Raw genomic sequence first — 17,860 nt, forward strand, 5'->3', positions numbered from 1 at the left:
CTTCCTGTCAGGCCAACACTTCTCGTGACTGACATTTTGTTAAATTTAAGGCTTAGTTACATGCAGCTCTTTCTTTGTTTAGTGTCAGGTCTTGGTGTTTATGCTGTATATGTGTGTGTGTTTGTGTGTGTTGGTAGGTATGCGTATCCTGGTGACCCTCCTCCTGGACACACTTCCCATGCTGGGCAACGTGCTGGCGCTGTGCTTCTTTGTCTTCTTCATCTTCGGCATTGTCGGCGTGCAGCTGTGGGCGGGGCTACTGAGGAATCGCTGTTTCATGGGAGAGGATGTCAAGATGTGAGTTACTATAGTAACCGGCAGATGTCACAACGAGCAATGCACTGGCCTCATTACTGTGAACCCCCGTGTCAAAAGTTTGCTCACATCTGATCTTCTTTCACCCAGCTATTATTTCTAAGGGGATCGATATCGCTGATAGACGGAGCTGATTGTTCTCTAATCAGCTCAAGTCTGGGAGGCAGTAAACGTGTAAATGTGTTTCCTGCTGGAACCGCCCGCATTATAGATAACAAATAAAGGGATTAAGGAGACTAAGAGAATTTTGTCTCTTGTTATCCAGGGACTCTCACACAAACACAACAGACCTTCAGAGTGTCTGTGTCACTCCCGTTCTCTCCCGCATGATCCTTCATGTCATGCTCGATCACTGTCTGACTGACGCTGTTACACCACCGCTCCCGCTCCCGCTCACACGTTCACAAGCACAATCCTATAATATCACTAAACATCACCTAAAAACATGTTCACCTCCTCACCTCACATCTGCACGACCATCTTGACAGGGGTCATATGTAGAGGTGGGGGTCCTACTACTACTACTACTACTACTACTACTAATAATAATAATAATAATAATAATGATAATGATAATGATAATGATAATGAATATAAACGTTATTAACATAGCACCTTTCAAAACAATGTTACGGTAAGACACAATTATCAAGCAAATAAAAGTTAACTGAATAAAATATAATAAAATACCCCAAATACAATAAAATAAGGTAAATACAGTAAAGTAAACAAATAAAACACATAAAACATAGTTGAACTGGAAGAATAAAACTTTGGGTTGACATTAATAGAGGGACTTTTTAAAAGATAAGTGTTAAGAAGACACTGATTTAAGAGCAACTGAGTAGAGGTTACTACTCAGTCACTAGCCAGTGACTCTCTGTTGTCACATTGGAGAACTGTAGACTCAGAATAGTTCAGGTTATTGTGACTGTGACACAGAAATATATATTAAAAAAAAACAGAAGCATCAGTGATGACCAAAAGTGATTAACAGCCTTGTAAAGCAGAAACTTTGTTATTCTTTTAATTTTGTCACTGAGGCGGGAGTCTGTGATTGCATCTCTAATATATTAAAGCTGTTTAAGGAAAGGCTATATCACTTTGTTATCTTGCTTTATTCACATGTGGTCACATTACCCTGTTGTACAGTAGCCTATACATTTTTAGTCAAAACTAATCCTTGTCTAGATTATATTTTCAGTTAGCAATTTGGATGTTTTTTTCTGCTTCATAAACAAAAAGATGACCTTTTCAAATAAGAAGTGAGAGCAGCGCTTCCCTGTGACCTCTCTGTTACACCACAGATGATTGATTGCTTATCTCTCCACTGCACCCTCCCTCTCTCTTTTCTTTTTCCCCCTTCATCTGTTTTTCTCTTTGTTTCCTCATTTCCTCATTTAGCACCCTTGTGTTCTTCATACTGTCTTCTTGCTTTTCCAAAAAACAGATCTTTTGTACAAAGAACAGGTCCATTAAATGATTTATCCCCCTGAAAACCATTTGGACTTCACCTGAATATCTCCAAAAACGTATTGTTTGAATTTAAGGCCCATATCTTGTTTTGGCAGGTTAAAGCAGCTGGCGATATCCTATGTTTTCGCATTAAGAAAACCAACAATGAACTGTTCTCACCGACAAGTATTATTTGTGTGGTCAAAGCCTGATATAACACGTTCCTCTGTCCCATAGAGCTCCATTGTTGTTCAAAAATGATTAAAAACCCATCAGTGAGCCCCACGCTGCATTGGGTGACATGTGCCTTCATTTGAATGAACATGGGCACTGTAGTTTATTTTGACTCAGTCTCACTTAGATAACCACTAGTAGACCAAAGGTCTATGCTACTTAAAGTAGTCCCCGGCAAACGCAATATTTACTCCTGTTTGAGTAATGACTGCTTAAAACCACAGTGTCCGGCTCTTTAAAAAAAAAAAACTATATTAATATAGCTGTTTTTGAAGATTTACATCCCCATAAGGACTGAATGGGCTTGGGGCTGAGTGCCACAGACAGAAAGAGAAGTTGGAAAGTACTAAGAAACAGACTAAAGCTTTGTTTTTTTGATTCCTTCCATTGTATTTGTTGCCAACAAGGAAACATACAGTCCCCTATTGGATTAAATGACTGAATACTAGTTAATAATTTTATAGGCCTGCATAATAAATAACATCAAATGTTTTTTCATCAACCTTCTATCCACCCGCTCCAGGAGATATAACATTTCCTTCCTAAGTGGCTACTATCGGCCAGATGGCACAGATGACCACCCCTTCATCTGCTCGACAGACAGAGAAAACGGGATGCTTCGGTGCTCTGATGTGCCTCGGCGCCGTGTAGACGGGACCTCCTGCTTCCTGGGGGCTGAGGAGGCCCGTCCAGAGATAGGTCTTGGGGTAAATGAACCAGTCTCATGTGTAAACTGGTATCAGTATTACAATGAGTGTCGGGCCGGAGAAATAAACCCACACAAAGGAGCTATTAACTTCGATAACATTGGATACGCATGGATTGCCATTTTTCAGGTAAATGTTTGAAGGATTTTAACACAGGGATACATCTTTAATCTGTGAATGATATGTACACTACACACATTACTGTGATTACTATGGGTTTGTGTGTGTGTGTTTTCATTCAGGTAATTACTCTAGAAGGTTGGGTAGACATCATGTACTATGTCATGGATGCACATTCCTTCTACAACTTCATCTACTTCATTTTCCTCATTATAGTAAGTACGCACGCACACACACACACACACACACACACACACACACACACACACACATTCCAACACAAAAAGTTAAACTTGCTTAACAGCTTTTGTGTGTGTGTGTGTGTGTGTGTGTGTGTGTGTGTGTGTGTGTATTGTCATGACCAGGTGGGCTCCTTCTTCATGATCAACCTGTGCCTGGTCGTCATAGCAACCCAGTTTTCGGAAACGAAGCAAAGAGAACACGCCTTGATGAAATCGGAGCAGCGTGCCCGCCAGCTCCACCAATCAGCTTCCACGCTGGACAGCGACAGCCAACCAGGAAGCTGCTATGAGGAAATCATCCGCTACCTGGCGCACCTTGGCCGCAAGGCATGGCGGAGACTGTCCCGCTGCTATGCTAAGACAAGTCCGCACTTTCACTGCGTGTGCGTTTGCAAGACAGACAGAGGCAGTGGATCTGCCAGAGGGGGCGGTGTTGGGGAGATGAATGGACTTGCCAACCGGCACTCAGGCCACGCCCCCAACGACCTGTCTCACCTTCATCAGCTCTATCATCATCACCAACATCATCACCAGCATCACCAGCCTCAGTCTGAGCCTGCTGTCAGTAACGGAGGCAACGGTTTTAATTATCCCTTCATATCGCCCCTCTTCAGTCACCTGGATGCAAAAGGCCGGGACCAGAGACGGCTGGCTGCCACGGAGACCACCAACAGACTGCCGCAGCTGGTGCTGGAGCATGGTGAGAACAAAGGGGTGTGTGTTTTTCTGTGTGACCTGTCAAGGTCAAAGATTCACAACCTGGGACTTACAGGGGTGGGTTCATAGATTTGGAGGCCCTTGGCAAAAACCAGCCCTGAGCCCCGTATATTCTAGCAGCGTTAGTAGTGTTGATTCTTTTGATGAAAAACAAAGTTATTGTGCTTCTGTTTTTGTTTATCAGTTTTTAAGTTATCTTTACTTAATTTCTCTTAATTCTTTTTGAAGAAATAATCCCTAAGCGTCGGTTTTCCCCCAAATTACACCAAAAAAAGCCAACTTTTTTTTCTAATCACCTTCAGTAGTATTGAGACCTGCAAATCTCTTCGGATTTATTTGGCGAAATTTCGAAACATCTGCTGTTGAGACTTTTGCCACCTCTGACACAGTGGAGGTGAATTTAATATTGTTTTTGGTGCTCAAAGCATTATAAAAAAGAAGAAGAACCTTCGCATGCTAGAATCTGCAAAGTTTTATTTGATATATTCACAAGCTTTGAGTCATAGACCTTCAACAGACATATAAAGCAAACAGAATGCAGGAACCACAGTGTTCTTGCAGTCTGTTAAAACCGGTATCTGGTTTTAATGTTGTGTACATCCAGGTAATTATCCTCAAAGCACAAGATCACACTGAAGGGTATTGTAGTTCCATGACATGTATGGACTACCAATATGGAGAATAAGGGATGCAATGCATAAAACAAAGAGAAGGGAAACATATATTTACAACAGCTGCATACTCCATAAACAATGATGCTATGATGAGTATAAAAGTGAGTATAAAAGAACGATATGTTAAATTAGAGCATAATGATCAAATAAAACTCATTGTTCAAGCCTAAAGGTTAAAGTGTCTCCAGACAGTTTAGCTGAAACATTTCAGTCTGATCTGAACTTCTTTGTCCAGATCGCCTTCTCTGTGCAGGATTTCCTGCAATCTGAGAGAGAGATAGGATTTGAATATTCATGAAAATCACTCGCAACAGGATATTGAAGATTTTTTTCACAGCATTCTTTGCCTTACACGTGACACGCCCCTGATCAAAAACCTTTTACTTGAGTTGTGGTGCTGAGAACAGTTGCCACATTAAAAAAAAATATATATAGAAAATATATATTTGAAACAGCAGCATACCTTAGCCAGAGACAATGTCAAGTTACTCTGGATAAATGACACATCCTTTTTTTGACTTAACAACTTACTGAAAGAAGAACTGAAGAACTTAGAAAAATGGGATTTCCTTCGGGATTCTGCGATGTGGATTTCCCAGATGTCAAGGGTTCAGAGGGGCACTCCTTAACACTGCACTCTCAATTAGAGATAAACATTGATGGCTAAAATTAAAGCAGCAGAAGCCAAGATATCCTGACTTTTGATTCCTAGTATGGGTCATTATTCAAAAACACTGTCCGTCAAACTCCATTCAAAATTTTCAGTCTCTAACCCAAAGCCAAAATAACCCTGATGGCATCACGATCGACATATCAGACTTTACAAAGCTCCTCCAGTCTCAGACAATATTATACAACTGTTTTCACTGGCTCGGTAGAACTCCCCATGCTGAGTAAACTAACCTTGATGTGTTAAAAGTGGTAACGCAAGTAACACGGAAAATACATATCAAATTTTAATACAATTCAATAATAAATTCTTAATGTTGCAGGGACATTTTCCATACACAAAAAACTCAGAGAAATTATTCAGTATGTTTGTATGTACACTGGGGATACTGGGCCAGAATGGTTGAAAAACACAGCTCTAGATCAGTGTATTTTCTGTGTATGTAGTAGAGAGCCATTTTCAGCAAGCCTGCTGGCTCAAAGTTTCCTTGCAGCCCACTTTATCTATCGACACACACCACAGAATGACTAGATTGGATTTACTATATCAGTCTCCAGTGAAACATGAATTTGTTGTAATTGCGATGACAAGTGATCTGCTCGTGCTAGATTAGCGTTTGTTTGTCATTGGAACATTCCTCCCGAGCTGCTTGCTAATGAATTCCACTGATATCTTACTCCCGCTTCACTCCACTCCCCTTCCCCCCAAACACACAAACACACGCATGCACACTCACGCAGACACACACACATCCCAGTTCTAATAAAAGATCTCCCCTTCTGCACAAAAGCATCCCAACTGCACAGTGGCTTCCATGTTATTGAATTTTTGTCTCCCAGAAATGAAATGAAGGTGTTCTCCTTTACTGAGCAGAGAATATATTGGCTGCCAGAATGTCTACATAACCACAACATACAGAATCAGCTATCTGCTATGCCCTTGTGCATGATGTATGATGTGTGTGACCCATGTCTACATCACCTCCTCCCTTTGTCTGTGCAGGTGGGGGCACCGGGCATCCTGCGTTACCGTTGCCAGGTGAAGTCCCAGGAGAGTCCTCAGTATGCCCCTACTGCATCTACTATAACCAACTTAGTGACTGCGAAAATGTTAATGAGCAACCTGAAGAACAGCAGCTTGGGTACAGCAACTCACGCCATGGCAACAGCCCGTGTCATAGTAACAGCCCATGCCGTGGTGAGGCACAGGTGTCTGAGCCAAAGAAAAGGCTGTTCCAGCGTTGCTGGGCGGGTCTCCGAACTAAACTGGAACTCATTGTTGGCAGCAGATACTTCAACAGAGGAATCATGATTGCAATCCTTATTAATACGCTGTCGATGGGCATAGAGTACCACCAACAGGTATGTTTGTGTGTGTGTTGGACTAAGAGGCTGCGTGTTTGTGTGCGCACGTGCACAGTCATGTGCGTGCCTCTTGCAGATTGGATGTGACTGCAGTTTGATTGAAAATGGATGTGCTAATCACTGTGTGTAGTGGAGTCGATAAACTCACCCTCCAATCAACACTTACAGCAAAAGCATATGGGAACTCCGAGGGTGTGTGTGTGTGTGTGTAACTGTATGTAGGTGTGTGCACACACGTATCAGGAGATGGAGAAACTCATAAGACCTGAAGTGTTAATTAAAGCGTGACCCTGGGACAGAAGAGAGAGTGAGCGGTGCAGAGAACGAGTGAGGGAAGCGAGCGGGAGCGAATGAAGGAGCCAGGAGGAGGAGGACAGATCTGACATTGTGATTGGCTGAAAGGCAGGGATAGACTGTGGGTGGGAGATGAGGGGAGATTGCATGTGGCCCATTTCCGGAACAATATGACAGATCTGGATGGCTTTAACTTCTTGAATGACTAATGTTAAAGGATAAGGACAGCCACAACAAATCCCCTTGAGAGACCAAAACCAACAATGACGATATATGAATGAATATAATAACATATGAATGTGGGGCAAAAGCCTGATATGGCTTTTTTCTTTGTGCCATAGAAATGTATTGTCATCCAAAAGTATTGGAATACCAATAAGAACCATACGGTCTCAGTGGGCGACCATCCATCATTTCAGTGAACGTGACCTGTACAGCTCCTTTTCAAACACCGCAGAGACTTGTTTTTGATCCCTGGAGAGTAGCTCTGCGTCAGGCAGATGTCACTGGGCATGCTCAGAGCCACTGTTACTTGTTTGCACAGCTTTGCTAGTTTACAAGCTCAAAAGGAATAAACCACAGTGGCTGTGTTCAGTGTAATAAAGAAATGTCACGCAATTGCAATGATATAGGTCCTTTGTGTGTTTTTAATACGAACCTTTTTTGTTCAACAACAGTGCTATGCCACAGAGACTTGAGCTATTTTAGACTTTGGTTACTCAGACAATAGGCCACTTGTTATTAAGATTTGTTCATAACATTAACCCTCGTATTTTGCTGACATGGGCTTTACCTGCTGATCATTTGTGGTCCCACAGACCTCATTGCTGTATTTGTAAAAATAACAATAATTATTTCAAACCATCCAGTCTTCTTTACTTTAAATATTGTTTTTTCTTTTCTTCTGACCCCTCTCTTTCACATTTTCACTTTCGCATTTGATGGAGGTGACAAAATACTGAATACTGACCATAAAGAATTGTTAAAACACCAAATAAGGAAATATTTCATCTTTTTCATGTTTCTGTATATGGGCTACAAAGGAACCAATATATATTTACCATTTGTTTACCAATAAATCATTCACAAACAAAGAAATGTAAGGTATGTTATCCTACATGACCTATTTTGAAACTCTAAAACTTCTGTAAGAGGCATTCAAATAGTATTATTTAGGATATGAGGGGGGCAGTGCTGCATAAAACGTGCTGTCAACACCAACCACAGCATGTGAAAATCCATTGTATTTAACCATGTTTTTACAGCCGGGTTCTCTGAGACCCGGAAAAGAGGTGATGTGTCTTCTAAAACATGTCATCAGTTCAAAATCGTGTTTAAAAGCAAGTTAAAAAAAAAGGAGTCGTGAAATATCAGGGTGATAAAACAATGTAAAGTAGATTTTAAGCTGTTAAGAAGGACCCCAAACACAACAGGGTTAAAAGATTCCAATAGCCAGCTTCATCCTTTAAACCAGTGGTTCTCAGACGTTTTCTTTTATGCCCCCCTTTGGAATCAGAAAAGATTTCATGTCCCTGCCCCACTGTAAACTAATTTAATTGTTTTAAACCAATAATAATCAATTAGTGTTGTGCAAATTAAAAATAATAATTAATAGTTAAATACTAGTTGCCCAAATTGCCAGATTTTTAGACTCTCTCACTTAACTGACAGTCAACCTGAGATCAAGAAAGGTTTCATTAGATTTTATTGACTTTGTTTTTGATTGGCCTGTTTCCCAGTTTGTATCACTAACTACAGAGAATATTCCGGCACTTAGCTGGACTGGAAAAAGCTAGCCCTGGCTCCGTTGAGCGGTAACAAAATCGGCCTACCATCTAAAGCTCGAGAATTAACGCCTTATACCTCCTTTGTTTTGTTTAAAATGACACTTAACTGTTTTACAGGGGGGCATATGCTGGACTATTTCTTGTCTTGGAGTTGTAATCTCCTGGAGTTTCCGCTGGTTGCCTGACGCCCTCATGGTGACAGCACCCAGCCAAGAAAGAGTTTGGCACCTAACCTGACTCTAGCCTTATATTTAACGGATCTAACTCTCCACCAGAAAGCGAATAGGCGTATTTCCAAAAATGTGGAAGTATTCCTTTAATATGTTTTGGGGTCCAAATAAATCTTGATAACATGAGTCTTGATAGCTTTGCTAACATGAGACCCCAGTTGTTTGCTAACACGAGACCTTGTTTCAAATGAATAAGATCAACTCAAGTTTAGATGTGACTCTAAAATTTTCCCCCAGTCATGTTTGTCCCTCCTGCAATACCTCCACAGGGGAAGAGGAGAGGCTTGCCCCTCGGTCTGAGAAGCTTAGTAATATCAATTATATGAATAATAAACGCGCATTCACTTATTCTACTGGAACTGATTGTGGGTAAAAACGCCCCTTCATTCAAATCCTGAGGCAGCTCCTCTGTGTATATCTAAGATTTTATCCACATAGACCCACACTGTAGCCTTTACTGGCATTTTAGAAATTCCTGACATGCTGAGGTTTCAGCGCTCCACACTGTCATTCTGTCCGTCTCTGTTTATTTGTTCATTTTCCTCTGTGCCCGTCTATCTCTGTACATCAATCTCTCCCTCTTTTCTCTCCACAAACACCGCACCTCTTCAGCCACAGGAGCTGACAGATATTTTGGAGATCAGTAACATGGTGTTCACAAGTCTCTTCAGTCTTGAGATGCTGCTGAAGCTCCTGGCTCTTGGGCTCTTTGGCTACATCAAGAACCCCTACAACGGCTTTGACAGCGTCATTGTCATCATCAGGTGGGGCTCTCTCCTGGGTTTATGTTTACCCCAAAAATTGAATTTCTGTCATTACATATACCACTTGTCATTGGAAAATCCTCCTCACGCATCAGCACTACTGCAGTCACATCTTCCAATGCTGCTAGCACAGTGATGCAGATTCTGGCATTGGAGCCAAGTGGTTGCCCTTGTAGTCTAGGGGGCCTGTATTCACTCCATTATGTAGTTCTACAAGCTAAATTATGTATCTATGCTTGCAGGCTCTGCTTGCTTACTGTGCCAGTGCACACTGCTCTCACCTTCTTTATTGGCTGGTAAGTTGTAAACAGCAGTGGCCCGTTTACTCTTTTCAGTTGCCACACGTCAAATGAAAAAGAATTTAGCACCATCCCTGCCTGCAGGGGAGGATTTTTGAAGCTGTTAGTAACGCTGACTTTAAAAAGAGTTACAGCCGAGGTTAAGTAGGTATTGATTCCTTGGTTGCATAAATGTGAATTTAACGTTGTGTCTAAAATCTGCCTGTCACCGGTGTGTGCTTTAGTGTTTGGGAGATTGTGGGGGAGGCAGAGGGAGGCTTATCGGTTCTGCGTACCTTCCGTCTGCTGAGAGTTTTAAAGCTGGTCCGGTTCCTTCCTGCCCTGAGGAGGCAGCTGGTGGTGCTGATGAAGACCATGGACAACGTGGCCACGTTCTGCATGTTGCTGATGCTCTTTATATTCATATTCAGGTACGGTATATTCTTTCTTTCCCCAAAGGCAATGCTGCAGGCTGACTTTCAACCCCAAATGTTTCTCATCTTTTTTCTCAGCTATAATTATACTGATTATTCCTTACAAAAATTATAATCACTGCTACTGACCTTTTTCTTACACTGATACAGGACATATTACCACATCTATCATCACCATCACCACACAAACACAGTTATTCACACAGGCTGCATTACTGCATCTTGTTGCACAGAATCTATATTAAATCACCATGTAATGAAAGCTATGTTTTTTTTTCCATTGTTTTGTGTGTGTGTGTGTGTGTGTGTGTGTGTGTGTGTGTGTGTGTGTGTGTGTGTGTGTGTGTGTCTGTGTGTGTCTGTGTGTGTGTGTGTGTGTGTGTGTGTGTGTGTGTGTGTGTTTGTGTGTGTTTGTGTGTGTGTGTGTGTGTGTCTGTGTGTGTGTCTGTGTGTGTGTTTGTGTGTGTGTGTGTGTGTGTGTGTATGTGTGTCTGTGTTTGTGTGTGTGTGTGTGTGTGTGTGTGTGTGTGTGTGTGTGTGTGTGTGTGTGTGTGTGTGTGTGTGTGTGTGTGTGTGTGTATGTGTGTCTGTGTTTGTGTGTGTGTGTGTGTGTGTGTGTGTGTGTGTGTGTGTGTGTGTGTGTGTGTGTGTGTGTGTCTGTGTGTGTGTGTGTGTGTGTGTGTGTTTGTGTCTTCAGTATCTTGGGGATGCATCTGTTTGGCTGTAAATTCGGCCTACGACAAGACAGTGGAGACACTTTACCTGACAGAAAAAACTTCGACTCTCTGCTCTGGGCGACTGTCACTGTGTTTCAGGTTAGACAAGCACACAAATAAACGCAGATGTGTATGAGTGCACAAATACACCGAGAGTACTTTAATTTAGAAGAATGTCCCCATTGATGAATTACTACTAAACTTGATTTTAAACTCAATTGGGATGAATTCCAAATAGCAGCAGCTGCTGTCACCGGTGGTAGTCCTGACAGTCTTCTCCATTATTTCATTTGCTCCAATTTGGGAGTGCTCACACTCAATTTTTTCTACAAAATATTAAAACTCTCCCAGTGGGCAGGTAAGATACACTTCACAATAAGAGGGAGAGGAAGAGTAATGAAACACACTCCACAGGAGCTCATTTAACACTGATGAGCGTCATTACTGTTCAACTGACAATGAGACATTAAAGGATTATTCAGAACAGCTACTAGCTATTTTGTGTTTGATGTGATTTCTTCCACCGTCTCTCTTCACATCTGCAGATCCTCACCCAGGAAGACTGGAACGCCGTGCTCTATAATGGGATGGCCTCCACCTCGCCTTTGGCTGCCCTCTATTTTGTTGCCCTCATGACCTTTGGCAACTACGTCCTCTTCAACTTGCTCGTAGCCATTTTGGTTGAGGGCTTTCAAGCTGAAGTAAGGGCAAAGATGCAGTTTTATTTGAGCTGCTTAGAGAATGAAGCATAGAGAACGAGACTAATTGAGCTCTGTTGTACTGATGATACCAAAGCCGCCTACAAGAGAATAATCTCCGGCATCCCGTCTGTGTGGTTTCTCCCCTCTCTCTCTTTATCCATCTCTTTTTCTCTTTCTTTCTCAGTTATTCTCCTGTCCTCTATCTTCCTTTCCACCCATTTCCTCTCTTTCTCTGCATCTTTCTTTTTCGCTGACACACACACACACACATGCACACACACAATACTCTCCAGGGTAGGGATGTGTTTGATATCGCCTGCCATTCACAGCTGGTGAGCTTTTGTTGTTTAGTTTTCATCTTTTATCTCCGGCATCAGAGAGCACTTGCTCTCTCTCTTTCTCTCTTTATCACATAAACACACACACACACACACACACACACACACACACACACACACACACACACACACACACACACACACACACACATATATACAGATACCCTTTGCCAAAGCCGTCTGCCTCCATCTATCTGGCATGAATTTTAATTAAATTCAGAAAAGCTTTATTGGCGTGACTACAGGAGATGGCTGCCAAAGCCATGCATATAACTCAACTACTGGAGATCCCCTCCACCCGTCTGCATCCCTCTCTTTGTCTCTCAGTCTTTCCCTCTCAACTTGCTCATATTTTTTACTTTTACAACCGGCAACAGACAGTGACAGAGGAAGGTAATGATAATGATGAAGATTATTATTATTATAGTGGTGATCCCGGTGCGGTGTGTGTGTGTTTTTAGGGTGATGCCAACAGATCTGAGGCAGATGACGAGAGACAATCACTATCTTACGAGGACGAGGAGAAGTTGAGAGAGTTATATGCCGCAGGTACAAACTCTTAGCGCAACTTAGTACTGGATAAGGAAAAACAAATTCACCTACAATCACCTTAAAAGAGAATGTTGCTTTATCATAACTTGGGTCCTATTTGTGTGGTTGTGGTAACCTTTCACACTGGTAAGAATAACATTGTATTTACCAAAATAACTGCTGAGATCTGGGAATGCAGCGACATCGATACAACAAAGTCACATAGGGCGAGACACACAACCAGTCACATGATCATTTACCAAATTTATTTTGAAGAGAGCACAAACAAACGTAGTAAAATTATCAACGACGGTTTACGGGTTAATTTCGTGTTTGAACTCTCACCTACCATACTTGATGTAGTTATATATATCAGACATGGTTTTCCTGATTAGAGGTCATGAAGTCATGCGATCCCTTTCACCCTCAGATCATTTTGAAGGAACCGAAAAATTTTGTAAGATTTTAATTTGGATAGTTATCCGTGATGTTTTATTTGTTTAAAATTAACTGCATGTCTTAGAGTCTCTCTATGCGGAGATCTAAAAGCGGTTTCCTAAGATTCTTCTCTAGTGTGCAAGGAATAAATTCTGTTAATTATTAAAGTGTTCTATTTATTCGTGTATTTTTAAGTTTTCCCTGGCCTACAAATTGCCCATTTTTAACAGCACTGAGTCTGAAAAATATTGGTATCCAAATTTTAAAATTTCACTAGGTTTATCCTTAAATTATAAAATGTGGATTACACTTCAGGTCCTCTAATACCCAGAACAAATAACTACTGTGGACATGGCCTCCGTGTCTTCAATGCTAGTTACTGCTCTGATCATAACTGATACAAACGTTGGCCAAAACTATGAAAATACTGTAATCCTGAGTTTTGATAAACAGGACTTATCTTTTAACAAAAAATGTTTGTGCTTTTGTGTGTGCGTGCGCAGAGCTGAAGATCCAGGCCATGATACTGAGCCCCAATGGTCTCCTCAACCCAAAAGCCTCCATGCCCCACCCTCCTCCTCCACCTCTGCCAGTCATCACACACACCGCAGCCACACCCACCATAAACTCCGGCCAGTCACGGCGGGCGAGTGGCACTTCCTCGGACATCAACAGCCTCGAGCAGAGGTCACTGGTGAGCCTTGGACACATGCTTTTACCTGCATTGTCACCACATCAACCATCAGTAATCCAGTTTATTTACAGAAAGGAGTCGAGCAGAGAATGTTAAAATATATTACAAGGGGATCAATTCGGGGTGAACCGTGCTTTAAATGTGCTTAGAAAGATCAGTTTCCAAATTCTAAAACTGCAGATTTGTGATTGTTTTGCGCAATTTAAACCCTGCAATAATAATAGAGTTGTGTTATCTAAGTGAGAAAAAAAATAGTGACTTCATATTAAAGGTAACTTGCGAGGTTTTATTTGTTTACGTACAGTGTTTCTCTACAAAATCCATAGTGTGTATTGTCAAGACCTAAAAAAATGACACAAATGCATTTCCTTCCTTATGAAATACTTGCAAATCCAAATATTTTGGGACCAGCATTGCTTCGGCTGACAGTCTTCGTGTTTGGGGGCCTCTTGCTGGCACATTTCTTTCTTTCTTTTGCAGTATTACTACCACTAACTGGCAGATCAGTTGAATCATATCGCCCTTGTTTTAATTGCTATGCCATGGCTTATGTTTGATGGATACTAGAGATCCTCACTGTCATCTCCCTGCCCAGTAACTGAGCCGACCCAAGAGTCCCAGGCCAGGTCCAAACTACAGTGTACAGTTTACAATCTAAATAGGTAGCATCTTGGTCTTTTGCCCCCTGGCTCAGGTCTGTGTGTCATAATGTCACACGCCATGTCTACACATGAGGCACAGCGTGAGCGGCATGTTAGCAGGGCGGAAGCAGCAGCTTAAGCGCACCGTGTGTCTCTACACAGGAGGCGTTCAGGCACAGTATTGAGTTGCAGGTCACCTGTGTTTTGGAAGTGATCAGAGCCCAAAACACAATCACTGGAGTTACATGTATAAATTGCAGAAAAATAGATTTGGACCATTTTATGGGTGTATAGCGCGAATAAAACTGAATCTTTTTTCGCAGCCTGTGTAGACAGCTGGATTGATTAAAGTAAGGGTGTATCTCTTCTGTCAGATGTGCACGAAACGGACAACTGAAAAACATTCCTGAAGTGCTTTGTTTGTAGGCATACCGTAATACCCAGGTGCATCCAAGCAAATTTATTATCAGCTCAGATCATGTCGTTTGTCAGAATCATGACAGGAGAAAAATGTGTTTTTTGAGGTGTGACAGAGAGTGAAACCTGTGCAGTGCAGGGAAAAATGACATGAATTGCTGCACTTTTCAACCGTTGCTGCCTGTTAATTGGTGGCCAATCATGCCACTGCCAGTGTTGGTGGTTTGTTCCCTCCCTATTAGGGTCTGTTTTGGTGGACTGTATCTTGAATTAAGTCTATTTGGAATGGTCTGAATGTCCCCACATCCATTTGAATTGGATCTCTCTATTTGAAGATTAATAAATGCACATTGGGTTCAGATTGGGTTTTCCATGGGTCTGTTTCAGTTTCGGGTCCAACCATTTGAAGAACTCACAATTTTGTTGTTGTTGTTGTTGTACGCCGGAGCTGCACAATTCTGGTTAAAATGAGAATCAGAAGTGTTTCTGTTCAGAATCAAAAATCAAGTTTTCTCCCTTTTTCTTAACAGTCTGTGGTTTTCTCCAACAATTCTAAGGGACACTCAGCATCCATAGTGTTTTCAAGACTCCAGCTCTGGATGTTTAAGTAGATGGAGATGTGGATTTTACGTTGAAGTTTTGCTGGCCTTTTTGTGATGTTTCAGGTGGCTGGACTATTTTACAGTTTTACTTTTGCTTGCAGAGTAACACAGGTGAATTTGACTGTCATCACCCTCTATGAATATAGTTTCACACATCACATTGCACTTTTTTTTTTAACCGGTACAATCACAGCCTTTTTGTCAGAACTAGGCACAGATAAATGTATTTGTTCTTCCACACCATTGCTGAATTTCTTCAACTCTGAACATAGTTTTGTTGTTTCTAAAAAGCTTTTTTCTTTCACCGCATTTTACTGTCCCTCCCCCCTTCTTGTGGACAATTTGTTACATGGCATAACACTCACTTGTTAATACGCCTTTGGAAGAAATTAGGAGCATTTGTTTTAATGGAACACATCTAGTACACTAATACAAGCACAGCAGAATAATTGTCACATAAAAATGAAATTGTATTTTGCATAAACATGAAGCCCTAATGTTCGTTCTCATGTGCGGGCCGGTAGAGCATGGGATAAAAACAAAAGGGACCCATTCATGAAAACACAGCACCGCTAGTGGCCAAAACTCCACCGTGTAGCTTTAGTCTGTGAGGAATTCAATTTTTGTTTGAAATTGAAAAATGCCTCAGAAACCCAACCAGGTGTTACTGTTATTTAAAGTTGTCCTCACAGTCTCTGTGGGACAGTGGGCCAGAGAGCCGGCGCTCCAGCTGGACCAGCATCAGTCGAGCCCCCAGCCTCCACAGGAAGAGCCAGTCGGGAGAGATGGAGTCCCTGTTGTCGGACACGCACATGAGCTCCAACCCCGGCAGCAGGGAGCAGTCTCTGGACCAGCCTGAGTACCTGCAGGTGCCCGTGCTTCACCCGCCAGACTGCAACGGCACCACCCTTCACCTTCCTGACAACTGCTACGACGACGCTCCCCTGACCACACTTTACCACGGTGATCAGGAGGAGGAAGAGATTGAAGAGGTGAATCTCTGGGCATTTGTTTTATTTATTCATTTGATTAAAAAATAGATGTGAGGGTGTGTAACTGGTTCATGTTTAAGTCACGAGGAAAATGCATTTTGATGGTGTCCTGCTTGTTATTTTTAGTTAAAACAAGTTCATAAAAGAGCTTGTTTAGGTGTATTCAGAAGTTCAAAAACGTCTGTTAATTATCTTGCGAAGGCATAAATTCCACCTTAGTGACCTTAGACACTTACGTAACTTTGAAAATATTCAATTAGCTGCATCTAAATTATGAGACAACACTGGGAACATTGTTTGAACAACCTGTGCTGTGTTTGAATTTTCACGCACATGTACTGATATGTAAGATCAGCTTTAAACCTCACAGCATAATAATTTACAAAATGAGCGAACAAAGTGGAAACAACAATATCTCATTTCACTGCGTATTTAAGCGTGTGTCTCTTGCAAATGTGTGTGTGTTTGTGTGTGTTTGTGTGTGTGTGTTCCTTCCAGAGTTTATGTAAGAAGCTGAAGAAGATGCTGGAGCCATATGAGCCTCAGTGGTGCCTGGAGCATGAAGAGTGGTCCCTCTATCTGTTCTCTCCTCACAACCGGTACACACACACACACACACACACACGCACGCACACGCACACACACGCACACACATGCACACACACACACACACAGCCTCTGATACTCTCCTGAGTGGCCTAGGTGGCTTAAATCACAGCACGTGTGAAAATTCACAAGTTAAAGTGCGAAGGTTCCAGCGAAGGCTTAGCCATACAATCTTCACTTCCTTTTCTTTTTCCAGTAAATCTGGCCAAGTGTAAACATACACATTATGTTGAAAAATGCAGTAATGGCAGTGACGTAGGTTATGTTTTATAAGTACAAATCATATAAGAAATAGAGGAAGAGCTGCTGATGCTCTTTCCCTCTCTTTGTGTCTCTCTTCAGGTTCAGGTTGTGGTGTCAGAGGGTCGTAGGCCACAAGATGTTCGATCATGTCGTCCTCCTCTTCATCTTCCTCAACTGCATCACCATTGCACTGGAGAGACCTGACATACAGCCCAACAGCATGGTAGCACACGCATGCACACACATGGACTCACGTGTTCGTACTCGATACTTTTTGCGGACCCTCATTGGCCCTAATGCATTTCCTAGCAGCACTGTGACAACATTCCTAACCCCAAGCTTCGACCTAAACTCAGTGGTTGTAATTTTGCACCGAAACTGCATTCCTTGTCTGGCCCGGTCATTGTGTTTTCAAATGCTGTTTTAATGCCATTTTAAATGCGATGTGTTAAAGTGCTGTTCAGATAAACTCGCCTCACCTTAAGCTAAATCCAATTTTAAACATAACCCCAACATCCAGTCTTAACCCTCACACTGCTCAGAGAAGAGCGGCGCCAACGTCAAAACAAAAATTGGTCCTCACAAATATTGAAGAACTAGATCACACACACACACACACACACACACACACGACACATCACAAAACAGCACAAGCT

At 42.0% G+C, this 17,860-nt stretch overlaps 1 protein-coding gene across 1 annotated transcript in view; it reads left to right on the forward strand.

Annotated features, from left to right (window-relative positions):
* Positions 1–17,860, forward strand: part of cacna1hb (calcium channel, voltage-dependent, T type, alpha 1H subunit b) — a 42,536-nt gene that overhangs the window by 11,212 nt on the left and 13,464 nt on the right. Inside the window, 15 exon segments of the mRNA XM_040146613.1 lie at positions 138–297; positions 2,528–2,840; positions 2,954–3,046; positions 3,197–3,793; positions 5,154–5,175; positions 6,179–6,495; positions 9,422–9,573; positions 10,097–10,282; positions 10,983–11,100; positions 11,547–11,702; positions 12,502–12,589; positions 13,513–13,703; positions 16,056–16,355; positions 16,854–16,954; positions 17,304–17,427. Of these exon segments, the coding sequence (XP_040002547.1) occupies positions 138–297; positions 2,528–2,840; positions 2,954–3,046; positions 3,197–3,793; positions 5,154–5,175; positions 6,179–6,495; positions 9,422–9,573; positions 10,097–10,282; positions 10,983–11,100; positions 11,547–11,702; positions 12,502–12,589; positions 13,513–13,703; positions 16,056–16,355; positions 16,854–16,954; positions 17,304–17,427 (2,918 nt within the window).

The sequence above is a fragment of the Xiphias gladius genome, chromosome 15 (genome assembly GCF_016859285.1).
Source record: "Xiphias gladius isolate SHS-SW01 ecotype Sanya breed wild chromosome 15, ASM1685928v1, whole genome shotgun sequence".
NCBI lineage: Eukaryota > Metazoa > Chordata > Actinopteri > Istiophoriformes > Xiphiidae > Xiphias > Xiphias gladius.